Genomic DNA, 27,958 nt, shown 5'->3' with positions numbered 1-27,958 from the left:
ATTCTGTGGCTGCTGCAGGAGCAGTGTGGCTGCTGGGGCTCGCTGTGTTCTTCAGGTCACACTGGAGGAAGCGTGGGGCTGTGGATCCCAGCTGCTTCAGACCTCCCCAACAGCTTCAGTTTATGATTCTGATGGTTTGCTCTGCTCAAGGCTGTTTAAATTCTTACTTTGTGTCTTTAATTTCTCCATTTTTGTGGTTGTCTTGATAAGAATAAGGATTTTTTAGATTGAACTCCCAGAAAGAAAAGGGGGAAAAATAATCAAAACCCGCACACATCTGTTCTTGCCTGAGACATCTGAGTGTGTGTGGGGGTGTAGTTTTTTTTTAGGTTGCTTGATGCAGATAGTGTGGGATCATTCCTGAGTGTAGGGATGAATGGTTTGATCCTCGTTTAAGGAAGTAGGACAGACTTTGGTTATGTGGTACTGGTTCTTCAAGGAAACTGTTTCCAGAGAGATTGTACTCAAACCTGCTGGTTTGCAGTTCACTGAACAAGTAGCAGTAGTAGCTGCTACTGGTACTTGTGCTTGATTGCAACCACATTCTGCATGATCTTGAGTTCTGAGGGTTGGAATTTTATTTCTTCTTTTTAGTACAAATCATAGAGTGAATTGGGCAAAGACACTCAGTGTAGGGTGCCTTACATGTGAGTGCCACGGTGGTGATTCCTGCAAACTTGCAGTAATAAAATACTGATGTGCAGGAGTAACTTTACTCCAGTTATTTTTATTACAGCTCTCCCTAGCTTGCAGAGGAATTTACTAGATCAGAATTTACTAGCACTGAATTTATTAGATGAGAGCTTAACAGAATTGATTTTTCTCTGTAAGTTGAACTTAAAAAAAATAACAAATATACCTGTGCATATTGATGCTTTTACATCCATCTGTTCTGGCTGTACCATCCTTATTTTTAAACCTTGAATTTCTGTCAGGTGCTGTCCAACAAACATGTGGCTCCAGATCATTTATTACAAATCTGCAAACGTATTGGCCCTATCCTGGATAAGGAGATCCCACCCAGCATTTCCAGGGTGAATTCCTTACTTGGGGCAGGGAGGCAGTCCTTGCTACGGACAGCAAAAGGTAGGATCTGTTCTTTGTTTGCAATGGGGGTGATTCATTGGCAGGTGTGCAGAGCTGGGATTTGGGGAATAGTGTGAGAAAGGCAGAAGTGACACTTGGGAAGCGACCTCTTGGAATCCCAGAATGGTTTGGGCTGGAAGGCACCTTAAAGCCCATCCAGTGCCCCCCCTGCCATGGCAGGGACACCTTCCACTGTGCCAGGCTGCTCCAGCCCCAGTGTCCAACCTGGCCTTGGGCACTGCCAGGGATCCAGGGGCAGCCACAGCTGCTCTGGGCACCCTGTGCCAGGGCCTGCCCACCCTCGCAGGGAAGGAGTTTTTCCTAACATCCCATCTAAACCTCTCCTCCTTCAGCTTGAGGCAATTCCCCCTTGTCCTTTCATTCCAAGCCTTTGTGAAAAATTCTTCTCCAGCTTTGTTGTAAATCCCATTTAGTTTCTGAAAGGTTCTTGAGATCATCTCATTAAATAACTTCATATTATTTACTATTCATTGCATTCCTGTATAAGTATTCAGGAAAATGTTAAGAATCTGTTGGAATTTTAGTTTAATGTATGTGAACTGCAGGGGTACTATCATTCAGGAGTGCTGTCAAAGTTGTGTTGGTTTTTTTCTCCTTCTGTTACTATTAAATGTATTTTTCTCTTTAACATTTCATTGTTTATGAGAGGTTTTGGGGCAGTTGGTGCCTGGTTTTTTGGTGGGTTCAGTCCTGTGTTTGAGACCAGACTGGATGGGCTCTTTGCTGTGTGTTGGAACTGCAGCTCCCTTGGCATTTTGAGAAAGTATTTATGGTGAACTTGAACTGTTTTTGCAGATTGCAGGAACACTGTTTGGAAGGGCTCTGCATTTGCTGCTCTGCATCGAGGCAGACCCCCTGAAATGCCTGTGAACTATGGCACCCCTCCAAACCTTGGTAAGCTCCTCCCCCCACTGCTGCTGAGCACATCAAAAATACTGGTTTTACACACAGAAAAATTGCAGATACCACAAAACCTGAGTTTATGAAATCTGAAAGTAATTTCTAGTAGCCTTTTAATATTAATGGCAATTGAATAAACCCAAGTTTTAGAACAGACATGTTTGAAACGTGGTGTGATTCCTCTGTGTTCCAGTGGAAGTGCATCGAGCAAAACAATTAACTGGTTATGCCAAGTTCAGCACTTCATTCCCAGCAAGTATGTACCAGCATGTCAAGATGCACAGGAGGATCCTTGGCCATCTCTCTTCTGTGTATTGTGTTGCATTTGACAGGACTGGACACAGAATATTTACTGTAAGTTGATGCAAATACATCCAACTCTGAATATAGTTTTAAATGATGCAAGGAAAAGAGCTTGGAAATGGGTGTTGTGCTGAAACTTCTGGAGATAAATATCAGTGCTGGTAAAATGCAATTCCCTCACTCTGCTTAAGTGGGACAATTTGCTGTAATTAAAGGTCAGAAGCATGTCAGAAGTTGTCCTTAATGAATATTTCTCTTTAGGGCTCAGATGACTGTCTGGTGAAGATCTGGTCCACCCACAATGGCAGATTATTTGCCACTTTACGAGGACATTCAGCAGAGATCTCTGACATGGCTGTGAACTATGAGAACACCATGATTGCAGCTGGGAGCTGTGACAAGATGATCAGGGTGTGGTGTCTGAGGACTTGTGCACCAGTTGCTGTCCTCCATGGGCACACAGGGTCCATTACCTCATTGCAGGTATGGGGCTTTTGAAGTGTTCTTGCATATTAAAAACTGAAATTATTTCTCTGTGGCTGCTTATGGGAGTAGTGAAATCTGAATGTGTAAATATTCATGTCAAAACTGAGTCAAATCACAGGATAAACCTGCTTAATAACAAGCAAATTCCTTGTCTCTGGAATTCCTAAGTATTTAGCTGAAGATGATGACAGGAATTCTTTTTCACTTGAAGATCACTGTGTGTAATACTTGAGTTGTTGGACAAAAGGGAATTTCTGGGAACTGTCCTGTCCTCTTGTCTCTTACTGGAGACATGATTTGCTGTTCTGTGTTAATGTGTTCTGATCCAGTGTATTATTCCTGCAACTTTTGGGATGTGGGTATTTGTTTTAATCTCAAAAATAGGAGTCACTTCAGAAGGGCAAAGATCTAACCTGTGTATTTAAATTTGAAGGTGGTTTATGGTGGTTGATACTCTTGGTGGTCCTTTGGATTCAGTCTCGTTTTAAATTCCTTAATTAACACAGAAATTAGCAGTTCATTATCAAGGTTTGGGGTGTTTTCCAGCTTGTCTTGAGGGGTGAAGAGTGGCTTGTGGAGCTCAGTACAAACAAATAATCTTGAATTTTTCTCAAAAATGCTGCCTCAGAGAGTAATCTTCATACCTGCATCCCGTGGCATTCATTGCATTTTTTTTGTTTGGTTTTTTAATGTTTAAATACTTGTGGTGCTTCTTTTATTGCAGTGTGTGGATTTTTTTAATTTAAGCTTTCTTAACAATACCATAATTTTACTATGTACAATTTATATGACTTTCCAATGTTAGTAATTGATGAACAGTTTAAACAAGTTGTGTCTGTAAAGTTTTCTTAAGGGTAGCTCTGTGCATAACAACAAATCCAATTCTTAAAGAATTATTTCTGAGGAATTTCCATGAAATTCCTGTAAAATATGTATGATGCTAAGTTACACATTCAAACTATCTCATATCTCATGCTCTGCTTAATTATTTCAAAACTACACCTGTCTATTCAAACTTCCCTTTTTTGAGTCTGCTGTGCTCATTATTTTATTCACTGACAGGATTTTCAGTGAATGGTTGTGGTCAGTGAAAACACCCAACCCAAACCACTGAGGGAACTGGATTTTTTTAACACAGTAATTGAAACAGAGACCACAAACTTACCTTAAATTAGGGGAGGTATTCTTTGTAAACACTAACAATGAGTTGCCAACAATGCTCCAGCAGTTTGAGGTGAAAAATCCAAAATAAATCAACCTTTTACATTAACTTTTTGCAAAGTTCATGAACAATTCTTAAATCTGTGTTTCTGTGTGTGTGATTTTGCTTCCCTCTCTGCAGTTCAGTCCCATGGTGAAAGGCTCCCTGAGATACATGGTCTCCACTGGGGCAGATGGAACTGTTTGCTTTTGGCAGTGGGATACAGATTCCATGAAATTCAAGTATGTGAATGGTTTGCTGGTTAACCTTTGTGCCATTCTGGGCTTGAGTAAAATCAGTCAGGTGGTTTTTACTGCACTGGGTTTTTGTGGTTATAAAAATACTGTGCAAATAATGTATTCAATAGTTATTTTGAAGCAGCATCACCAACTATATCCTTGACAAATTAATATTCTTCCATTGACTTGGGAGATTAGTTGGGAAATGCATTAATTTCTTTCTTCACTGAAAGTACAAAAGTAGGACAGCAGGACTGGCTGGAAATGTAAATATGTTGGAAAATTTAATAAAGCTTGGTGGTGCTGTTGATTTTCCAACAGTCCTGTAGTTTTAGGATGTTTCTTGCAGAACTTGCATGCAGGATATGTTCAGCATAGTTTGAAGTGTTCAGTATGTGATTACTCTTTGTACCCAAAAAATTAATAACTACCAAAAAGAGCTCTAGGATGATCGGTGTGTCTGGTGTTGTGCCACATCATGGTAGTTGGTATAAAATGATCCATGTTTAAAGAAACATCCCTTTATGCTTTGAAATGTTGCTAAAAGCCCAATTTCGGGTGGTGTGGCCTATTTCAAACATTTTTCTTTTTAAGCACCAAGCCAGTGAAGTTCACAGAGAAGCCCAGGCCAGGGGTTCAGATGCTTTGTTCTTCCTTCAGTGTGGGTAAGTCAGATAGAGTTCAGCCTTGTGATTTCTTCTTTCCTCTCTTGTAATACTTGTTTGTGACAGCTTTAAAATGGAGAAAACCTGCAGGTGTGAGTAAATAATTGCACAGATGTGCACTGTTAGCTTGACATAATGAAATCATGGGGTTTCCCTTAGCTGACAGTGAAAGACTGTTGAAGACATTGGTGGTAAAAGCCACTTAATGTCTGTTTGCTTCTATCCATCTTTAGTGGAGTTTTTATTTTTGTTTCATTCCCTTATTATGTCAAGGATTGGTAAAATGGGTTCTCTGACATCCCACAGTCACCAGCAGTGGAATGGGTCCTGCCAGCAGGAGCTCCTGACCCAGTGCCAGGGATGCTCACAAAGATCTTCCTCCTGAGGATGCAGAAATGGATCTCTAATGTGCTTCTCTCCTGCCTTGTAGTTTCCTTTCACTCAGTTCATGTGAATTTCACAAATAAAAAGCAAGTCCAAGTGTAGCTTGTAAACATTGTCAGGACAGACCCCTGGCTTGTGTTGGGAGGGTGTTTTTGACATTTTGCTTCTTTGGATTTTTTTTTTGTTTTTTTGACAGCACTTAGAGGCAGATCTTGGAATTTCTGCCACCTCAGCTAAACACTGGTGTGCTTACACTGTGTATTTCATTTGTCTGCTTTACTCACATTTCAACCTAATTTTGATGCAGTTCACTGGCACAAATGAAGCACAGACTACAGTGAGAGTCATCTGCATAATTCTGATTATCTAGAGCCATATTCCCCACCATTGAAGGCTTCTTTGTGCAGTTGAATGTTAAAAGTCCCACTATTGCCCCAAAGATATATTTTAAAATCTTTGTAACAGCAGTTTATTTTTACTATGGCTGATAACACTTTCTGGGGCAAGAAGGGGATTTCCTTCCACATGTGTGTCAGTGGAAGAGCATAAAAAATGTGCCATTCTCCAAATAGTTGTGTGGTTTTTTTTTTATTTAAACCAGGCCTCTGAGAAATGGAGGTGACCTGTTTTAATTTCTTCCACAGCAGGTTAATTATTGCTTGATTTTTACAGGTGGGATGTTTTTAGCAACTGGCAGCACTGACCACGTCATCAGGATGTATTTTTTTGGCTCTGAAACACCTGAGAAAATAGCTGAATTGGAAAGTCATGCTGTAAGTAATTAGTTAATTAGTTCATTTGAAGCAGCATCGAAGTCACAAGATGATTTTATGAGTGGGTTTTTAGCAATGCTCTTAATTAATTTTCTTTTCATTAATGTTTCCTTTGCTACAAAATCTGACTTTATTTTTGTTGCATTGATAAGGCTTGATCAGTACTTATTTATTTATGTAGGGGGGAGACTTTTCCACTCTAAAACAAAGTGTGGTATCTGCTTTTCTGCAGTTTTTATTGTGATAGAAGTGAAGAATTGTTTATTTTTTTAAGGGAAGTGTAATTAGGAGTAGGAACAACAGATTCCTCACCACTGTAGTTGGCTTATGGCATTGGAAATATATTTAGATATGTTTCAGGTTATTTAATCTGTTAATCCTTCATGTTTAATTCAGGCAGGTTTTAAAAGCTGCATTTTAGATACATTAATAGTTAGTGAATTCTGGGCAGTGTTTGGACTTGATTTGCCATGCTGTTAAACCTCTTAAAAATAAGACAACATTTTATTTTTTCATTATTTCAGATTTTGCTAAACACAGAATTGTCAAAAAACATATTTCCCGTTTAAAAAATAAAATTTCTAACAAACTCTACTTTTTCTTACAGGACAAAGTTGACAGCATTCAGTTTTCAAATGGTGGGGACAGGTATGTTGAAAAATGCTGAAATATGGCCCAAAACCAAATAATTTTGGAATTAAGAATCTATTACTGGATGTTCCCAGTGAAGAAAAATCTCCTTATTTAGAGCTCAGAAGGGAAATTTTGGACTGATGCAGGAGCATAATTAGGCTTCAGCTCTTCCAGCTTTCTGTTGATCTGTGTTAGGTGGTATTTTTTGCCTGGCTGGAGTTTTATTTACCTGGAGGAATTTTACCACTTTTCCATGTACCCAGTGTATTTGTGGCCTCATAAATCTCCTTTTCCTCTTCCTTTCCTTTCAGTTTCGCTGAGTATTGTATAGGAAATAGGAAAAACACAGTGAAAATAGTCAAAAATAAATTAAAACCTTTTGATCTGATTTGTTTTTGCCTCTACTTCAGCATCTGAAACTCTGCAATCCCTTAAAATACATTAAAATCCTGTACTGAGGAGGAGTTGAGGATGAATTTGTGAATTGAGTTAAACTTTGGAACTTGCTTCTCTGTTCTTCATATTTTGACAACTTCATTCAGTTTTCCACTTCAGAAAAACTCTTTCCTGCTTTTCTGGAAAGAAAGTTAATGGAAAGAATTCTCTTGAACACAAATTGAAGGTTTCACTCCTGTCAGTCTTTCGCTGCAAAATCTATGCTGTGGAGGTGTCTAACTCTAAACATACTTTAAAGCAGATTTTTTGGAGGATAAATGAATTAATTTTTCAAACTTGCTCAGGTTCATAAGCGGCAGCAGAGATGGAACAGCTCGGATCTGGCGCTTCGAGCAAGCAGAGTGGAGGAGCATTTTGTTGGATATGTCTGATCGACTGCTGGGGTAGGTGAAGTGTTCATTTCATGCCTTCCTTTGTGTGAATTCAGAAAGATTGAAAAACTCAATTATTCAAATGTGAGAGTGAGAGAAGCACTCTGCTCATGGTCTGTGGTCTTGGGAGGGGTGAGTTGAGTCTTCTGGTGATGTAATAATTGCTGAGTTTGAGTGTGTGCTTTCATAAATTCCTGAGTGTTCTGAAAGCCCTCACATGTGCTCTGTACCAAGTTCATTTTATTTCCTCTTTTCAGGGAAAAAAATTAACAGGAAGAATCTACCTTCTCTCTCTGGGTTTTAGTCTGACACCTGGTGTGTCACAGCAGAAATATTTTTAGATTAGTAAAAGTAAAGTAGGTGGTGACCTATTTGCAGGAGAGGTTATGACATGGAATAAGTGGCTTTTCTCAAGGACTGATCTTGCTGACTGTTCCCATTTTCTGCTTTTTTAAAAGTGAATTAATGAAATGCTGGTGGCACCCAGTCTGAATAATGTTATTAGAGATAAAAACCAGGATCTTACATGGTGTTGGGTAAACCTGAAGGGAGAGTGATTTACAGGAGTACAGAAGCTCAGTAAGCTTCCACAGACACTGAACAGAAATTCATTTGTAGGTGATTAAATGAGATTTTAATTAAATGGTTCGGAAGTGATTAAATAAAAAGCCAAACCTTGGGTACACAGTTTGATTGGAGGTGATTTCAAGCTTTTCTTGTGATGAAAAATACCATAAAAGAAACCTGATTTTACAAAGGAGGAGTTATTAATATTTGAGATTTGACTGTGGCTGTGCAGTTGAGAGTCTTTGGAAGTGCAATAAAGATAATCCCATGTGAAGGTGTTCCAAGGAAAACTTATTCCTTGGATTGACTGGAAAAAGGCTGAGGGACAGTGTTACAGAATCCTATAAGTCTGTTTTAGGGAGAGAATAAGGAAATAGATTGAGGTTAAAACAAAATGTTATCTTTACTGTGTTTCTGTTGGGACTCATTAAAAATGCTTAGCTGATGTAGAGATGGGCTGGGGAATCAGTTAGTTGGAAAAGCTGACTGTAAAAAGTCCAAAAACTTCCAGGATTTATGTTAGGACTCTAATTGTAGAGGAGCCAAGATGGCATGAAAAAGGAAAGCCTTGCATCTCAAATGGGAAAGAGATTATCATGCATTTTAAAATTTAAAAGTCCAGATTTGCTTAAAATGAAGAATCTTGTGGAGAAAAGTTTCAACTGGAATTTAATTCTTCACTTCCTTTCTGCTGTCTGATTATTAATGCAGGAAAACAGATTACTGTATTTTGATATAGAAACGGGCTAATTAAAATATAAAATACATCTCTGACCTGTTTGACTTTTTTCAAATAGTGACACTTGTGCAGAAGAAGACAAATTCATGAAGCCTAAAGTGACCATGATAGCTTGGAACCAGAATGACAACTACGTTGTTACGGCTGTGAATAATCACCTGCTCAAAGTTTGGAATTCCACTACAGGGCAGTTGCTCCATGACTTGGTGGTATGGGATTTTCCTTGCTGAAGATTTTCTTGGAATTGCAGTGACATGTGCATGCTGAATTTCTAATTAGAGCTGATTAGTCCTGAAAGCTCTGTATGGATGGTACAGCAAGTGGAGTGTTCCTTGGAATTCTTTTAACCAGAATTTGCTGCTTCCTTCAGCTTTGGACTTGCCCTGTCAATAAAAGAACGAATGAATGTGGAATAAATAAAATTATTGTGTAGTAACTCACCCATTCACCATCCTTTAGCAAAAGCTTCATATTTCTACAGCTCTTGCTTGAATCTAGAAAAATTTTACCTTTGGAATGTTCAAGTCTTTGTGGCTGCCTGGGGTTTAATTTTCCAGAGAGCACAGCACAGGCTGAGCTCTGCTGTGAATGTCCTGCTGATGTGCATTTCCCTTGTTTCCCTGAGATGTGCAATTTTCCATTGCAGGGCCATGCAGATGAAGTGTTTGTCTTGGAGACCCATCCCTTTGATTGCAGGATAATGCTGTCTGCAGGCCACGATGGCAACATCTTCATCTGGGACATCACCAAAGGCACCAAAACAAAGCATTATTTTAACATGGTAAGAGCTTCTTTAAACACCATTTGTTCTCAGCACATGGCAGTGTGTTCACTACCAGCTCAAGGAGCTGCCACCAACACTCAAACCCTTGCACCTTTAGGGAAAAAATCCCCAACCAAACAGGAAAAGCTTAACTGGCAAAATTTATTAATTCATTTTATTTCCTTAGAGCTTTTTACCTTAGAATTTCCTGATTCTTGAAGATTTTCCACTCTTTGTTACTGAAGATGATTGTGCACTTCCTTCTTATTAATTGTTTTCCTCAGCTGAGGGGAGGTGCCATCTAAAAGGCTTTGTTTTAGGCCATTGTTTCAAGACACTTGTGGACAGATTAAAAATTATAATCTTAATATCCATTGGCACAGTGCTTGAGGGCTCCATTTGACAGCTCATTGTTAATACTTTAAATTAGGTTATTTTCTCTAACACTTAGGTTCTGATCTAATGTTCATATAAATTTTTCATCCTTTTTCCCTGGTTGGTCAACAGCAAAGAGCTTTTATTTTATTTTAAAGTTCTTAAATTCTCTGGAGTTGTCTAGAAAGTTGTTTAACAAAAGCAATCTATATTAGCTCCAGTTTATTTCAAGCAGTGTGCTGACAGCTAAAAAACGTCAGAAAAAAACATGTTTATTTCTTTATTCACTGAACAGTAACTTTTCATACCTTTAGTGCATCTTTTAGAATTGGTTCAGGATTTAAATTCAAGGGGAAAAGAAATATACTGAAGTAACAAAATTATTTGTGCCTTAATGGAGGTGTTTAGGGAAATACATGATGGCTTTTGATAGAGTAATTAATTTTGGATGCTTATGGTTTGCTCTGAAAAAATTGTCAAATAATCTTGAAATTTTTTTCCTTCACCCAGATTGAAGGCCAGGGACATGGAGCTGTTTTTGACTGTAAATTTTCATCAGATGGGCAGCATTTTGCATGCACAGATTCTCATGGACATCTGCTGATATTTGGCTTTGGCTGTAGCAGGCCTTATGAAAAGGTAATTTCAGTCTTTTATCAGACCTCTGTATGGAGTTTATAATTAAATGACATTATTATATTCATTTAAAAGTTCATATGTAACAAATAGTTTGTGTGCTTGGAGGATCTAAATATAATGGATTCCTTGATGTCTGTAAATTGTCTTGTTTATATGATCCTGGCAGAGCAGAAAAAAAACCCAAAGTCTTAATATTCCCATGGGAGTAGCTCCTAAGAATGTTCCTGGAGCACGTTTTCATCTTGGAGACAGCTAAATCACCTTTGTTGTTCAACCTCAAAAATGCTTCTGTTTCTAATTTCTGCTGGTTTATCTTGCAGTTCTTTAGGCCTTTCCTCACACAAGCCCAAATTCACTGCAGTTGATTAAATTAAGCAAAAGTAAATTATTGATCCAACAATTTAGTCTATCCTAAATTTTTGAGTTTATCAGCCTGCTTCCTTTTTGTTTTGATAAATACACATTTCTTCTTTTCTTCACTTCCCCCCCCCCTTTTTTTTACTTTGGGTTGCATTGCTAGTTCCATGTGTGTAATTTTAAAGAATTATTTTTTCCTTGCCCTACATTCTCAACTGAAATTGAAACTTGTTTCCTTCATCTTTGCCATCACTGCTGGAAGCAAACATTCTGTGATCTAATAGTTATGTAACCATTTCCCTTCAGCCTCATGGACTTCCAGTTGTAGAAAAAAACATCAGGTGGATATAGATTAAGAATGAAATCATGATTAGGAAAAGTTTTAATTTGACCTGGTGTTGAGCTTTAGCCAAAGGTTTCCTTGCAAGGAAACTTTGGGGCCACTCATGACGTGTTGGACTTGGTGATCCTTGTGGGTCCCTTCCAACTCTGAATATTCTGTGATTCTAATAATTGTAGGGGGAAAATGCAAAATGAGGATAAATGTTTTAACTGTAAAACAATACTTTTGCATCAAGTTAGCTCAGCTTTTTGTTTTCTGAAAGAATTTTGGTGCCAGCAAAACCATGATCAAAAGTTGCAGTACTGCAAAGCCCATCCAGGTTAACTAAGTTACACTTAAATATTCTTTCTAATTGGGAACTTGCCCTTCCTTTTACTTTTAATAAATTTTAGGGACTTTAGTGCTTGTTCCTTGTTCTGTAACATATTCTTTTTTCTAAGTTGGTGACATAATAATAAAATTTCCTTTTAGATCCCTGATCAGATGTTCTTCCACACTGACTATCGGCCGCTGATCCGAGACTCCAACAACTACGTGCTGGATGAGCAGACCCAGCAGGCCCCTCACCTCATGCCCCCTCCCTTCTTAGTGGATGTGGATGGAAACCCTCATCCAACAAAATATCAAAGACTGGTGCCAGGGAGAGAGAATTGTGCAGATGAACATCTGATTCCTCAGCTTGGATATGTAGCAACAAGTAAGAATATCACTAAAGCTCTACATCCAGAAGTAGGTTCTTCACTAGTTCCTAAGGGGACATCAGCAATTTAAAAACACCTTTTTTTTTTTTTTCACTTAATCTTTTGTATTTACGTTCAGTAAAGATGCTGGGAGGTCCTACAGTGAATACAATTTAAGCAAGCAAAAAAAAAATCAGTTTTTCAAATGGGTGTTGCAGTTTTTTTCTGTGGGCAGTGACGTTCACACACCATTTCTTTGTACATTCCATAAATGTCTTACTTGGAATAAATAATTGGAATAACTTAATTATTTGACCTCTTTTACACTTGCAAGGTGATGGAGAAGTTGTTGAGCAGGTGATTGGCCAGCAGACAGTTGACCAGGATGAGCCAGGCTTGGAGCCCAGCATTCTGGATGGGATGATCAGACAGCTACAGCTGGAACAGGATCAGAGAACTGGAGCTGATCAAGAATCTGCTCCAAGTGGCCCCCAAAACGGGGAGGGAACACCCAGGAGAGGTTAGAACTGCTGATAAATTGTTCAGTAATTGCTCTGTCTTCATTTTTACTGTACTGTGTGAAATACTGAAACAGGTTTTAACTTCAGTGTAATTCTGGGGACTGAGATTCCTTATACACTGTGATACCTGGTTATTTTTATTCACTAAAACACTGCTGTTCCTGTGATTAAATTACAAAGCCTTTCACTTTAAAAGGAAAAGGTCATTTATAACATGCAAAATGTGTGCCAATATAAGTTATTTTTGCATTCCTTACTTTTTGCAAGGTAAGTATTGTGCCATTATTCAAACTGGTTTCCCCTGTCCCTTCTTTACAGATTTAAACAAGTTACTTTCCTAAGCTGTGTCTTTGTAGTTTTAATTATGTAAATATATAGATGAAAAAATACATATTTTCTTACATAATCATATATTTATTATATGTGCTCAGTTCTAGGAAAGGTGCTTTTTAGAGCCTCGCTGGCCTTAGAGCTGTCTGAAATAGTTCAGAAGAACCTTTCTGTCACACCACAATTCCTTTCACTGGGAAGTGTTTGGAAGACCCACTGGAATGTGGCACTCAGTGTTTTGATCTGGTTGACAAGATGGTCATTGGTCACATGATGGATCTTGGAGGCCTTTTACAGCCTAAATGACTCTGTGATTCTGATTCTGTGAAAATAGTAGTAGAAATAACAATTTTAAAAGTTCTTTGTGTAATCTCTCTGTGTTTTCTACAAGACACATAATCCTCTAGAACTGATGCCTTGTGAAGACTGACCTAGAACAGAGCTAAAGAATAAAGCAGGGATTTATGAAAAGGCCTCCATGGATCCACCTTGGGCAGCACAAGAGCCCAGCCAGGGCTGCACCCAAGATGAACCCAAATGGCCCCAAAATGCACGAGCGCTCACGGGGTCTCTCCCTGGGATCAGCTCTGCTCCATGTGCACATTGCAGTTCAGTGTCCAATTCCAGCTCAGCCCCTGCACTCCCATCCTGCTTGTTTTTCTCTCTCCAGCCCACGGGGTTTGTGCTCTTGGGCTGAGATTTGGATCATTTGTCCTTGGTGCCCAGCTGGAGCAGGAATTGTTTTGTCTCCCTGCTCTGTGCACAGAGCTCACCATCCCATAATATGAACCCAGCCCCACACACTGAAGCAGCACAGAATCTGAAAAATAGAAAAGCTCAAGCCTGAGGCATCACTGAAGGCTACCAGCCATATAGAGATCAAAATACATTCATTATTCTTGGTTTTGAAGGCTACGAGCCATATACTTAGAGATCAAAATACATTCATTATTCTTGGTTTTGTTTTTTTTTTTTAATCTTTTAGCAAGAATCTTCCAGTTCCCTGCAGCATGGCAAAACCATTTTGATTTGTGTGTTTCAGCTTTCAGAAGGCCGAGTTTGGACATCCAGTCCCCGCCCAACATCGGGCTGCGGCGCAGCGGGCAGGTGGAGGGCGTGCGGCAGATGCACCAGAACGCCCCGCGCAGCCAGATGGCCACCGAGAGGGACCTGCAGGCCTGGAGGAGAAGAGTGGTGGTGCCAGAGATCCCCCCCAGCTTGCTCAGGTCTGTCTGCAGCCTGCAGGTGGTGCCTGGAGAGGCTGCCTGGAGCAGGGGCTAGGCAGAGTGCAAGAGCCTGGCAGAGGCTTACGTCCGTGATGAATGATGGTTGCTAGTTTTTGGGCAGATGCAAGTTTGGTCTATTTATTTTAGAGCTGAGATTAATTGTCCAATCACAGCTTCAGGTAATGAAGTCATATCCCCCTAGTTTGCTTCTCCCCCCACAAGTTTGGTCTATTTATTTTATATCTGAGATTAGTTGTCTAATTACAGCTTCAGGTAATGAAAGTCATCTCCCCCTAGTTTGCTTCTCCCCCCAGTTCACTTTTGTTTATACTTTTGTTCAACCCCCAGCTGCTCTTGGGCAGTGCAAGACCCTGGCGGTGGCTACATCCACGATGGACAATGGTCGAGAGTTTTTTGGGCAGATATAAGTTTGGTCTATTTGCATATCATAAGTTAATTGTCTAATTACAGCTTCAGGTAACTGCTCTCGAGTAGTGCCAGAGCCTGGCAGAGGCTATGTCCACTATGGATGATGGTCACAAGTTTTTTGGGCAGATATAAGTTTGGTCTATTTGCATATCATAAGTTAATTGTCTAATTACAGCTTCAGGTAATGAACTCATATCCCCCTAGTTTGCTTCTCTCTCCAGTTTACTTCTGTTTATACTTTTCAGGGCCTGAGGCAGCTGTTGTGACCTTGGTTTCCAGGCCCAGAAGGATTGTTTAGTCTGACCAAAATGTGAAGAGAACTAACTAGCATTCTGTAGAGTTCAGAGCTATGCACTAATGCAGTACAGAATCTGAAAAATACAAAAGCTGCAACTTAAGGCATCACAGGCAGCACTAGGGACAGCACAGCAGCTTGGTTTGTCTAAATTGAGTGCTGTTACACCAAAGATAGAATGGATGCTGTTGGAATAGTTCAGTGTTGTGGGCAGATGTGCTAAAAACTCACATAATTGTAAGGTTCATTCAATGAGAAGAGAGGGAAATTGTCCAGTTGAATGATTCTCCCCTATTTCAAGTCATCTCCAGGCCAGCTAGGTCACCTAGATTCTTGCTTTCTCTGAAATAAAAGACACAGGTTGAATTCATTTCCATGGAAGAGTTGGGTGAGATTGTGCTCTCTGTGAGACACTTGGAGGTGATGAGTTATAACCCCTTGAAATGCTAAACCAGTTGCTTTCAAAGTGCTATCAGTTTTAATCTGTGAAAAGGAGAATTAGTAGCTAAACATCTCAGTTTAAAGCCACAACCATAGGTGCTACCACATCTCTGAGGCTTTTAAGAAGCATTCCCACTATTGGGAGGTGGAGTCATTGCAAATGGAAAAATGTGAACTAAAAATTAGGTTGAAAATGTAGATTACATTTTGATGTTTGGAAGGAAGACTTCCTTAGCATCCATGTTTTTTACTCTTACCTGGAAATGATAGGATGGTTTAGAGTTAATTGAGCAACAATAACATCTGAAATTAAAAATGGAATGGAATTGGGTGTAGAATTAGATTTTCATTGATTTCTTGTAGGAAACAGGAAGAATATCGGAGTGCAAAAGGGGAAGAAGAGAGAGATCTTTATGCAACAGAGAATAAAAAGTCATTTGAGTCACTGGAAAAGGTACGTGGCAGCTTCTGGAAAAGCAAGCACTCTGTGTCCAAGGACAAGTGGTGGTGTAGAAAATGAAAGCAGAGGACCCTGATGATTCAGCTCCCAGCTATTGCAGGGCAAGGCTTGATTTATTTTTATGGATAGCTGGAATTCTTTTTGCTTTCAGCCTCGCCTGCTTCTATGTGAGGTATTTGGGAGTAATTTTTAAAGGCAGGATGGCTTTCAGGCCCTTCTGGCTTGACTGCAGTTACACAGTTATTGCAAGTCCTGCTAAAGCACTGAGAGCATTCAAGGTCCTGTACTTGAGGAATCACAGGTTATGTTGCTGTTCCCTGTCATTTTACTTCAGATAACAATGTTTTGTGTGTGGGGAGACTTCTTCAGACTTCTCTCCTTTCGAGTGCTTTTTTCATCACCTGTTTTGTGGGAGGGACTGGCAAGAAGGAAACATTGGTTATTGTGCTGGTTTTATAAGCTTGTTGCCTGATTCATTGTGTCTTAGAGTACAAAACAATTTGACACAAGAATTCTACTGCACAATCCCCTTTACTGAGGGGAGCTGGGGGTTGAAACAAGGTGATCTTTAAGGTCCCTTCCAACCCAAGCTATTCTCTGCTTTTATAATTGCACATTGTAGGCAGTTATGTCTTGATTCTGTAAATACATTTATCAAGTGATGTGAATGAAGCTGTCTCAGTAGTTTATAACAAAAAAGAACAATTTCTTAGAGCAACAAATAAATCTTAAATTTGTAACAGCAAATTTTAAACTTTGGGCTTACATGAAAGTTATTTCTTGTGAAAGGGAGTTTCAACTTCATCATGCTGTTTCAATTTTTGCATTCAGCAGTGCTTTTAGCTACCCTTTCCCCCTCATAAAAATTTGTCAGATAAATATTTTTATTTAACTCTTGTTCTTTCCCTGCTTTATAAATTAGAGTGACTCTGAGTCTTCATTAATCCAATCAAAGCGTCGACTGCACAGACGGAAATATTCCAACTACAGAACACGGAATAACATTGAGCAGCTGGAGTCTTCTGAGGAGGAGAGGGACAACTGCTTTGGCTTGATAGAGAAGGTGAGTTCTCCTCTGAGTTGGTATTTTGAACTTGAGTAGCTCAGTAAATGAAATTTCATGTAGATGTGCCTTTTCTCTGTTAAACAAGCAAACAAAAAAACCCCACCCCTTCTTTTTCCAGGGAAAGTATTTCTGTAAGCATCATCATTGTTGGCACTTCCCAAACCTGTTGTGTTTCTTTAATAAAGACAGTATTTCCTTTCAGTTTATAAATGGCTCAACTGGTTTTGCTGAGAATATTCTAAACCAAATCCACAGCCCATGTCAAAAATCTGGTGGACAGTTAGTTGGCTTCAGGTGACATTTGGAGTTTAGATGTGGTTTAATGTTTTTCTATGGAAATTTTGAAGGTTCTTGCTAATGTTCTTCCACAGGGTCTGTTCCTCTGGCTGGGGATGACACAGGACTTTGTGGGTAGCAGGAGCTTTTTGTTTGTGTCTGATGTGTTATCAGACTGTAAATAGGTGATAGGACTGCCCTTGTCTTGCCTTGCCCACAAGGAAACAATTTCAAACTGGGAAAAAGAGAAGTGGAAGGAGCAGAGAAGCTCAGACTTATTGGAGAAGTCACTTTGTTAAGCAAGAACAGTGAACAAAAGGGAGTGTGTTCAGGAGATTAGGAAATCTTGCAAGCAAGATGAGGAATGGTATTCCTTGGAAATTGACTCTGCTTGCCTCTTAGTAAAGAATTTCCGTGTGACTAAAAACAGTAAATCACTTAAATTGAATGTAAAGTTCAGTGAGTGTTGCACTTTGATGGTGTAGTGTATCATCTGCACAGTGTATGAGCAGGTTTTAGTGACAGGACTCTCAGCTTTGTTACTCTGAAAATGAAAATCAGTTGGTCTAATTCAAACACTTGAAGCTACAATTGAGGTCTCACAGGGTTTTCTATTATTTTTTTTGCTTGACAAAATACAACTTGACACATGAGTCATGCATCATACTGACTCAGTTATGAAAAACACATTCAAAACATTCTACTAATGCAAATAGTTGATGGGCAACAATCAGGAAATTAGTAAAGTCATGATGTATTTTGGTGTATCTGTACTGTTTAGTGTTGCATTTAAATACATGCATGAGTACTCTATAATTAGTACTTGGTCAATCATTTGATACTAAAAGGAGGGGGGGAAACCCTCAACTTGCATAACTAATGAAAAAAAGTCAAAACAGTGACAGAACATCCCCTTGTGGTCTGTGGAGAGAAGATGTGATTGTTTTCCTTGATCTGTTCCTTTTGTAATGTACCTTCTTCCCTGTCAGATTTTATTATGCCTTTTACGTGGCCTGATTACTTTCATTTCCATTTTAACAACTTTTTACCAAACTTCTTTAAATTTGATAATATGGACAACATGTTTTTAAGTTTCAGACCCTTAAAACATGGGTTTGGCTTGAGTTTGTATTTTTAAATTTAGGAAGCTGAAGAAAGTGAGGGTTCTGGTTCATCTGATGAAGAGGAAGAGTGGAGAAGTGACAAGAAAAGCAACAGTAATAGTTCTAGGTAAAGTGAAGAAACATATCCCATAATGAGTTTTACTTGAATTTTGACAAATTGAGAGTTGTATGAAAGCTCTGTTGTACTTCAGATGTGATCATATAATAATAATCATAATCATATAAGGTAAAATTCATATACTTCACTGACACATTATATTGTTACTTACTGTTCCATTTCACCAAAACATTTCAGTTTTTTTAATGTAACTCTACGTCCCTTTGCTTTTTTTGCTGTATGGCACAGAGAGGTAGGAGTCTGGAATATTTCTATAGTGTGTTTTGGTCTGGTTTTGGAGGGTTGAAAGATTTAATTTTGGAAATTTTTTTCCTAATTTCATTTGGGGAATTTTTTTTTCCTTGCTCATAAAAAAATTTTGAAAGATCTGATTTTTAAAACTTTCTAATTTTATGTAGAACTGTTATATAGAGAAGTTTTTAATCACTTCCTTGTGTCTATTTTAGATACTCTTTTAGAATTGTGTAGTACTAGAAATAAAAAATGTTCAGAGAGAATGATGGTGCTCCGAGATCCACTCAGAGCGGATGTGTAGCTGAGATTTGGATAAGCATAAAAAATTTAAGCAGCATTTGGTTTGTTTGTTCCTTAGGGAGGGCTCCTCATTAGTCCAGAATTCCACTGCACATATTTCTTGAATAAAATCACTGATTTTAGAATTCACCAGACTTTAGTTGTTTAAAGAAATGTGCTTTGAATTACTGGATTCTCCCAAAAATTGATGTTAAGCTCGATTGCATTAATGGTTACAAGAGTGCAAAGTGATTTTTGAAGTTACTTTCAACAACACTTGCTGCCTGGTGTTTTGCTGAGGGAGCTGAGTGTTCTGAGGCAGTGAGAGCTGGGTTGTGTTTGTGTTTCCCTGCCTGTGTGGACAGCGACTCCTCGAGCAGATATTCCGACTGGATCGCGGACGCCGGGATCAACCTGCAGCCGCCGGTGCGCACCTCGCGCAGGAAAGCGCTGCGCTACTGCAGCACCTCCGAGGACGAGGTGGCAGCTGAGAAATCCTCCCCTCCCAAGAGGAGAAGGAGGAAGAGGAGGAAAAAACCCAAACCAAAAAAGCAGGAGGAGGTACAATTTTCAGGTTTTTTTCTACATACTGTTCAGTTAATTTCCCTCTTAGGGTCTTCGTTAGAAGCTGCTGAAGTAATTGTTACTGCGTCAGCCAGTACACACAGGAAACATGGAATTGGTTTGAGACCATTCCCAGTGTGAGGGATCTGCTGGTTTGTAGGGAAGAATCTGCATTCCAAGTGAAGGTGCTTTCATTTTCCCAATGAAAAGGGTTCTCAAGGTTGATGGTGTTAAAGGAGAAATGTGTTTAATAAATATCAGTACAGAGTATCAGCCTTTTCCCAAGGGATAGAACATGGGGGGAGGCTTTAAACTGAAGGAGGGCAGGGTTGGATTAGATTAGGGAGGAATTATTGACTCTGAGGGTGGTGTGGCATTGGGACATGTTGTCCACATGTTGCCCTAGCCCTGGAAGTGTCCAAGGGCAGCTTGGACAGGGCTTGGAGGAGCCTGGGATAGTGGGAGGAGTCCATGCTTGTGGCAGGGCATGGAACAAGATGATCTTTGAGGTCTCTTCCAACCCAAACCATTCTGTGACTCTAACTTGTTTAAACTGTCCAGTTTTTTACCTGATTTAATGCATAGGGGATGCAGTCACTGCATTGCTAGTGGCAATGTTTATACTTAGGTTGAATATTTAATTTTTATAAGTGACAATAATAACTGTGTTTTAACCTACTGATTTTTTAAAATTAATTTAAATAACTACCTTAAGTTACAATAACTACTGTTAGTTGTTTTCTCTCATAAAGGAACAAACAAATTCTTTTTTTTAAGCCTGGGATAGTTTTGATACATTTGGTCTGTTTTTCTCTCTATCTTTTCACTTCCTTCTATGTAGAATCAAACAGTTTCTTGCAGCTTGAATAATTTTTCATTAGTCAATTTTTAATTGACTGTCATATAAATTATAATACTTTCTGCTAAGGCCTGCATAATAATGACTTGCTCACTCAAATCTCCAGACAGGAAAGGAATGTTTAGTGTTGGAATTACAAATACAGTTACAACTCAAGCAAAGCTTTGGAGGAATTCTGTTGATACTGTTTGGAAATGCTTTAGATTAGTTCTTCACAAGTTAAGCTGTTGTCTGCCTAATCAAAATGGAATGATTTGTTTAGAATTCATTATGTCTGATTTTGTCAAGGCTGATGCTGCAGCACAACCACTGAACTTGGAGCTGTCCTATGACTGGCACCCTCCAGTTTGGATCACAGACACAGCTCTCCGAAGGTCCCCGTTTGTCCCTCAGATGGGGGACGAGGTAGGAACAAGGATTAAAATCTTCCAATGCTTGTGATTATTATAATTGCTAACTACAGGAAAACATTCACTGTTTGGGGTGTTTTTCAGGTGATATATTTCCGACAAGGGCACGAAGCTTACATTGAAGCAGTGAGAAGAAATAACATTTATGAGCTGAATCCACACAAGGAGCCTTGGAGAAAAGTGGTGCTTAGGGTAGGTCTGCACTGGAGGTTCTGTGGGTTTCTGACAGAGTCTGACTGAAGAGTTTTATAGTTCTGTTTGCAAAACATAGATTTGTGAGGTTACTAATGTTTTCTTATGGGGAAAGTGTGTGCAGTTATCAGATTGTCTTCAGAATTTTCTTTGGGAAGCCAAATGAAAGATGTGTGTTAAAATCCTTAGGCTGACAGACTGCCTTCCATTGAAATCTCAAATCTCATTTCAGTATTTTGCATGTGGGTACAGGTGGTTAATTCATGTTAAATTAACAGTTCTGTGCATGGTCCCTGAGACAAAACTTGCTGAAGCTGTTTGTTGTTACCTGTAGGATCAGGAATTGGTGAAAATTGTTGGAATTAGATACGAAGTTGGTCCTCCCACGTTGTGTTGCCTCAAGCTTGCCTTTATAGATCACGCCACTGGGAAACACACAGACAAATCATTTTCCATCAGGTGTGTGCACTTTTAGTTTCCTGAAAAGTGTTTAAGAATATGTTTCTCTTTGTCCTAAAGCATTGAGGCACACGTGAGTGATGATTTTCTTTATCCAGATACCACGACATGCCAGATGTTATCGACTTCCTTATCTTACGTCAGTTCTACGACGAAGCCCGGCAGAGGAACTGGCAGGCCTGTAAGTGTTTGCTGAGTGTTGGACTGAACAGTTCAGAAATCACAGATGTGTCCTTAGCTAATTGCTGCATGTGCTGTTTGTAGGGTCACAGGGTTCTCTGGTAGGCAAGAGTCAGAAATTTGAACCTTGGAGGGACTGCAGTAGATGTAAATCCAGGCACCAAAACACATACCCAGACTGTTCTGTTCCCTTTTTTATTTTAAAGCTAAATAACAGACTTACATGTCAGTGAGTCTAGGACTTTAAATTATGAAAAGAAATCAAGTAGTACATTTAACAGAAGTTTTCTGATTGGCTGTGGCAGCCACAGAGTTAAATCCTCCTCTCAGCAGAATGTCTGTGTTTGCTGCAGCCGACAGGTTCCGCTCCATTATTGACGATGCCTGGTGGTTTGGGACAGTGCTGGGTCAGGAACCTTATCAGCCTCAGTATCCAGACAGTCACTTCCAGTGTTACAGTGTCAAGTGAGTACACAAAGATTTGATTTCCAATGTTATTAGATTGCCTTTGCTCTCACACAACTGCCTCATTGCTATGAGGATGTATAAATTGTTCACTTCAATTATTTTACTCCTGGTATTGTCACTTTTTAATGGTTTTAAGTTGCTGCTGTAGCACAGTGTGAATATGTAACAGCTTGTGGCAGCTTGTTAATGAGTAGTAATATGGCAAAAGCAGTTGTTAACCTCTTCACATTTCCTGTACTGAGTAATTCTGGGTCCCTTCCATAAAACAAGCAATGCACTTTTCTGTGAATATTAATTATTTGTCTGCACTGATAGTTGGTTTTGGGGATGCTGAATCTCCTCTGTGGCTGCTGACATCAAGGTCCTTATGCCTGAAGTCCTCACACTTTGTCTTTCACCTTGTGCATCCTTTTTCCTGTCATTACTTTGAATGGTAAACAAAGATATCTCTGGACCTCAGTGTTCAGACTCAGGATATCGACCTTGTCCTGCCCTGTCCTGTCTGGAATAGAACCAGAATAGTTTGGGTTGGAAGGGACCTTAAAGATAGTCTTGTTCCAACCTCTTGCCATGAGCAGGGACACCAGGTTACTCAGAGCTCCAAACTACCTGGCCTTGGACACTTCCAGGGGTGAGGTAGCCACAACTTCTTTGGGCAGCTTGTGTCAGGGCCTCACCACCCTTGGAGTCAAGAATTCCTTTGCAGTATCTAATCCAACCCTTCCCTCCTACAGCTTAAAGCCATTTCCCCTTGTCCTTCACTCCATTGTGAAGGTTCTCCCTCCAGCCTTCTTGTCACCTCCTTCAGGCACTGAAAAGATAATTCTGGAATTTTGTTTGGTTTGGTTTCTCCCAGCAATGGAGGACTGTAAGGAGAAGAAACAGTGAATATTCAATATTCCTATTGCCATCATGCCCAGAGATAATTCTCATGTCTTGTACAATACATTTAATAGTCACAGTTTCATTTTGGAGGACTTCTTAATTGCCTTTTCACTCAAAGGCTTTTGAACCTGTTGCTCACCATAAAGAAGGGAAATTTTGTAGCTCATAGACAATCCACTGACACTGCTAAGGCTGTGTTACATGTTTTGGTTCCTTGTCCCATCTGCTTATCTTCTCTCTCAATGATTTTCCTTGGTGGAAGGTTGAAGTAACTCCCAGACTGAAATTTTTGCCTGTTACCTTCCCTTCCATATTCCATCCATTCCATGTGTTTTGTTGTGTACCACAGATGTTCCTAAGGAGCACGTTCAGGTGGGCTTTGGATTTTTCTTGGCCAGTTCCAAATCAAGTTTCCAGTAACGAGCAAAAGCCTGGTGCCAATTTCCTGAGCTCCTTTCTCCTGTAAGACCTAAAAGATATTTCAATATTTTAATGCATCAGCCTTTAACAGAAAAGTCTAGAGCTGCTTTGGAAGGAAGGAATGCTATGTTCCTTAAGATCCTATTCCAAAAGGACTTTATTCTTCCTGGCCTCACAAAAAGCTCTTCTAGAGCAGAATCCTAAGATAGGTGTATGAAAATATCTGGAGTGTTTGGCACAGCTATATTTAGGTTTTGTGGCTTGCTCTTTTTGTCACACTCACTTCAGTTTATCAGTGTTATTGTTGTATGGAAAATAAATGAATTGAAGATAATTTTCAAATTTTTTTTGTTATTTTATTGGCAAGACAATAATATGTGTTTGTGTAGGAGCAGCTTGATTTATTCTGAAGCTGCATTACCTGGATAAGTGAACTTAAGCAGAACTAAGTGGGGCTGAAGCTGCACTAAGTTCTTGATGGAGTCTTACATGCAAAATGATGAATTAATATATCCATTTGTGAATATCAGCAGCTTGTGAAGAATTGTACAATAACTGGGGAGGAGAACTGAATGGATCAACCTTTAGGACTCTTCATAAAAATCAAACAGGCTGAATGATCCAAGTTTTCCAAGGCATTGGGAAGTCCACTACAATAACTGGGGAGGAGAACTGGACAGATGAACCTTTAGGACTCTTAGTTCATAAAAATCAAACAGGCTGAATGATCCAAGTTTTCCAAGGCATTGGGAAGTCCAAAACAATGGAGAACTGCTCTTGCCTCAGCAGGGCAAAGTAATCTGAGCATGATCATTTCAATTTCCAGTTGGTTTGAAATAAATACACAGGAGGCATTAGATCAAATATCTGAGTTTATTAATGCATCAGAAGTAGATGTAGGAATTTGGAGAACTCTGACAGGAAGCTGCTGGCAAAGCTGCAAATCTCTGCAGGGAAATTGGTGAACTGCAGTCTGATCTGTTGGTTTCTGGTATATGTTTGTAATAAAAAATAAAAATGGGAATGTAAGCATTAACCCAGCTGCAGGAAAGATCCAACACTCCATCTGTACAGGGTACTGCTGCCTGTCTGCATCAGTGAGGTGTGAAGCTGATCCTGTCAGACATTTCTTACCTTGCAAATAGCAAAATTCATTGGTATTTTATGTGTTTTTAAAAACATGTGAAAATCTGTCCAAATGTGGTGGGATTGGGAGAGATCTCAGAATGATGTTCACACCTCATAGTTCAGTATCAGAGTGAATATCCAGATCTTTCAAGAGCACTTGTGTTGCTTTTGCTTTGTCTAGGATCTTAATTAACTTCAGTTTCTTCATTTTATATTTATTCTTTTCTTTGTCTTAATGCCCTCTGCCTCATAAATTGAAGTGCTAACATATGAAATGTCTCACTTCCTGCTCTTCCTTAATCCATGGACTTGCACAACTCCTGTTGTGATCAGCAAAAAAAAATCTCCTGTGTTTATTCTCAAATCTTCCCCTTGATGTTATCTCCCTTTTCCAAATGTGCAGCTTATTTTTCTTCATCTTCTTGATACAGGCTTTGTAAAATTGATTTATGTATTGGATAAGTTGCATACAGCCAAAATCAGCACAATTTTAATCTGAAATTGATCAGGAAGAATGTTTCCTTTTTGCTGATTGCAAACCAATGCCTTTGTTTCTGTACATGTTTACACAGTGTGTTTTGTCAATACCTACAAATAGCTGTAATTGAATTGTGCTTATAGCTAAGATTTAAATATGATTGGAGTCAAAGTAACTTCAGATTATTATTGTATTTTTTTTACTTGGTGAATCAGATGGGACAATGGTGAAATTGAAAAGCTGAGCCCATGGGACATGGAACCAGTCCCTGATAATGGTAAGTAAAAACCCTTTAATAAAACAGCTTAATGTGCTTCTCCCTCTTTCCAGTTCCTTTGTTTCATGCAGGTAGAGGGCCTGAGGTGTTTCCTGTCTTAAAGACAGTCTTCATTCAGATTTAGTGAAATAATTTGGATATACCTGTATTTTTTCCTTTTGCATCTTCCAGAGCAATTTTTCTAAAAGTACATTAAATGTGTAGCTCTGACTTGGGGAATAAAACCTGCTACTTCCAAATGGCAGGTTTCAAAAAACATCTCAATTTTCAAAATATGAATTTGTTGTAGTATACTGTAATACAAGGGGATGTAAGAAGAATTTAAATAAAATAATTTCCAGTCAGCAAATCCTTACTGCACATAGTTTAAAACCAACAATTTATATAGTTTGCTGGTCAAATCCAGATTATCTGTAAATAAAAGACTGGAATTTGTGGTTTGTCTTAATATTTCACTTTTCCAGTACTTGTCAGTGCCAGCTGGGAGGGGGGGGAGGAATGTTTGGGAGATACTGTGGAAGTAGTGACTGAATAAGCTGTCAAAAAGGTAATAAACTTAATTCAAAACTGCAGAAAAACAATTTAAAACATTTTGTTTGTATCCATTTTGTATAATTTTTTCCCCACAGCCTTAGCATTAAACTCTACTTCAAGGCAAGGATTTTTTGCCAGTTGCAAGCACACAATTATTTAATAACTGTGAGTGCTCAGCAATTTATCTTATTCTCACTCCTCCCCCAATTTGCTGTCTGTAGTTGATCAGCCTGAGGAACTGGGAGCAAGTGTCTCTGTGACTTTGGAGGAGGTGGAGAAGCTCCTGTACAAACCCCAGGAGGGGGAGTGGGGCATGAAGTCCCGTGATGAGGCCTGTGAACGGATTATCCGTGGGATTGATCAGCTCATGACTCTTGGTGAGTGTGAGCTGAGCTTCAGGTGCTTTTCTCCTGATGGTACATTTATAGACAGCCTGGAATATCCATGGCATCCTTTAAAAATTCCCTATGATAAAGTACTGAAATGAGCAAATGTTTTTCTCTGCAGCTCTTTGTGTTTGTACTGAGATCTCCGTGATTTTGTACATCATTGGTTTTATAACACCCAGCTCATTTGTCGTGGACCTGCAGGCTTTGAAATGGAATCCCAGAATGGCTTGGGTTGGGAGGGACCTGAAAATCTGTCCAGTTCTGCCATGGGCAGGTCTTGTATTTGTGGGGTCCCTCATGGCAGGAAGGAATTATGAATCTGACTCCATGCTCTCAGAAGGCTAATTTATTACTTTATTATACTATATTATATTAAAGAATACTATACTAAAAGAATCCACAAAGGATACTTACAGAAGGCTAAAAAGATAGTAATGAAAAACTTGTGACTCTTTACAGAGTCCTGACACAACTTGGCACTGATTGGCCAATAAGTCAAAATAATTCACAGCAGAAACCAGTGAAACAGTCAGCTGTTGGTAAACAATCTCCAGACACATTCCAAAGCAGCAAAACACAGGAGAAGCAAATGAGATAAAATTGTTTTCCTTTTTCTCTGAGGCTTCTCAGCTTCCCAGGAGAAAAGTCCTGGGCAAAGGGATTTTTCAGAATGTATGAATGTGACAGGCAGGGACACCTTCCACTATCCCAGGCTGCTCCGTGCTCCTGGCCATGGGCACTTCCAGCGATCCAGGGGCACCCACAGCTGCTCTGGGCACCCTGCCCACCCTTCCAGGGAACAGTTCCTAATTCCCAATATCCCATCCAGCCCTGCCCTCTGGCAGTTTGAAGCCATTCCCTGTGTCCTGTCCCTCCAGCCCCTGGAAATTGTGTCTCTTGTCTTTCCTATCAGCTCCTTCAGGCACTGGAAGGCCTAAAACGAGGTCAGACAGTTAAATGTTGCTGTTCTTGCTGTTTTTAACCAGACATCTCAGCAGCTTTTGCTGGCCCAGTGGACCTGTGCACGTACCCCAAGTACTGCACGGTGATCGCGTATCCCACGGACCTGAACACCATCCGCACCCGCCTGGCCAACAGGTTCTACAGGTCAGTGCTCACCAGAGCTACAGCAAACCCTGACATGCTTTCTCTCAGAAATTCACATGTGAAATCACCAAATATTGTAAAAATCCCTGGAGTTACTTCAGTGCTGGTGACAATTCAGATTTTGGAGTGCTGACCTTGAGTTACTTTGAACTTGAAGAAGGTTAAGCCGTTGCTATTTCCAGAAATGAGCTTAAACACAAGAGGTGAAATGTTAAATATAAACAGCAGCATTTTAAATGATAAAAACTTACAGAAGAGATAGAAGGAAGAGTGTAATGATGACAAAGCTCTGGTTTGCTGGATGTGCTGGTCAGCCATAGCTTGAAAATAAGTATATTTTTCATCTGGACCTGCATTCAGTGTTTCTGTAAATACAGTGAAGAGATATTAATAGTGATTTTCCTTCTCTATGAGGTGGAAAAAATGTTTTGGGAAGTAATTGGAAATTCTGTAGGTGAAGAAGTGCAGACTTAGGGTATCTCTGCTTCACAGGTATAAGGAAATGGGAAAATGAGTCGTAAAAATGAAATTACAGGTTTGTGGCAGCTCATTTCTATCAAGTTACAATTTCAGTTTGTAGCAGTTTCTCAAATCTGTCATTTTACAGGGGGCACTGTTTTCAGTGGTCACTTGGCCTCAGAGCAAGGTCTTTAAGGAAAAACAGAAAGGAACATCATAGCTGGGATTCTTTAAAAATGTCATTGGACAAGGCTCTTGTTACTCCTTTTTAATTGCTTTTGCTTTGTATTTATTAATTAAAAGTTCCTCAGATATGACTCAACTTGTGTTCCCTTTCTCAGGGCTTTGCAACAAGCAGCTGCTGATATT

The 27,958-nt window shown here is 39.5% G+C and overlaps 1 protein-coding gene across 1 annotated transcript in view; it reads left to right on the top strand.

The window, feature by feature from the left end:
• BRWD1 (bromodomain and WD repeat domain containing 1) overlaps positions 1-27,958 on the top strand; it is a 43,170-nt gene that overhangs the window by 3,162 nt on the left and 12,050 nt on the right. Inside the window, exons 5-31 of the mRNA XM_041399818.1 lie at positions 936-1,086; positions 1,903-2,001; positions 2,201-2,361; positions 2,572-2,793; positions 4,139-4,239; positions 4,831-4,901; positions 5,958-6,058; positions 6,666-6,706; positions 7,432-7,530; positions 8,883-9,033; positions 9,471-9,605; positions 10,473-10,601; positions 11,773-11,998; positions 12,316-12,501; positions 13,875-14,058; positions 15,587-15,677; positions 16,606-16,746; positions 18,170-18,255; positions 19,146-19,341; positions 20,492-20,608; positions 20,698-20,805; positions 21,140-21,264; positions 21,363-21,445; positions 21,798-21,909; positions 25,039-25,100; positions 25,856-26,011; positions 27,010-27,130. Coding sequence (XP_041255752.1) covers positions 936-1,086; positions 1,903-2,001; positions 2,201-2,361; positions 2,572-2,793; positions 4,139-4,239; positions 4,831-4,901; positions 5,958-6,058; positions 6,666-6,706; positions 7,432-7,530; positions 8,883-9,033; positions 9,471-9,605; positions 10,473-10,601; positions 11,773-11,998; positions 12,316-12,501; positions 13,875-14,058; positions 15,587-15,677; positions 16,606-16,746; positions 18,170-18,255; positions 19,146-19,341; positions 20,492-20,608; positions 20,698-20,805; positions 21,140-21,264; positions 21,363-21,445; positions 21,798-21,909; positions 25,039-25,100; positions 25,856-26,011; positions 27,010-27,130 — 3,455 coding nt within the window. The remainder of the gene's footprint in view (positions 1-935; positions 1,087-1,902; positions 2,002-2,200; positions 2,362-2,571; positions 2,794-4,138; positions 4,240-4,830; positions 4,902-5,957; positions 6,059-6,665; positions 6,707-7,431; positions 7,531-8,882; positions 9,034-9,470; positions 9,606-10,472; positions 10,602-11,772; positions 11,999-12,315; positions 12,502-13,874; positions 14,059-15,586; positions 15,678-16,605; positions 16,747-18,169; positions 18,256-19,145; positions 19,342-20,491; positions 20,609-20,697; positions 20,806-21,139; positions 21,265-21,362; positions 21,446-21,797; positions 21,910-25,038; positions 25,101-25,855; positions 26,012-27,009; positions 27,131-27,958) is intronic.

This window comes from Onychostruthus taczanowskii, unplaced genomic scaffold (assembly GCF_017590055.1).
Source record: "Onychostruthus taczanowskii isolate IOZ18803 unplaced genomic scaffold, ASM1759005v1 scaffold17, whole genome shotgun sequence".
Lineage (NCBI taxonomy): Eukaryota > Metazoa > Chordata > Aves > Passeriformes > Passeridae > Onychostruthus > Onychostruthus taczanowskii.
The sequence above is the reverse complement of the archived record's forward strand: the minus strand, read 5'-3'. Positions and strand labels throughout refer to the sequence as shown.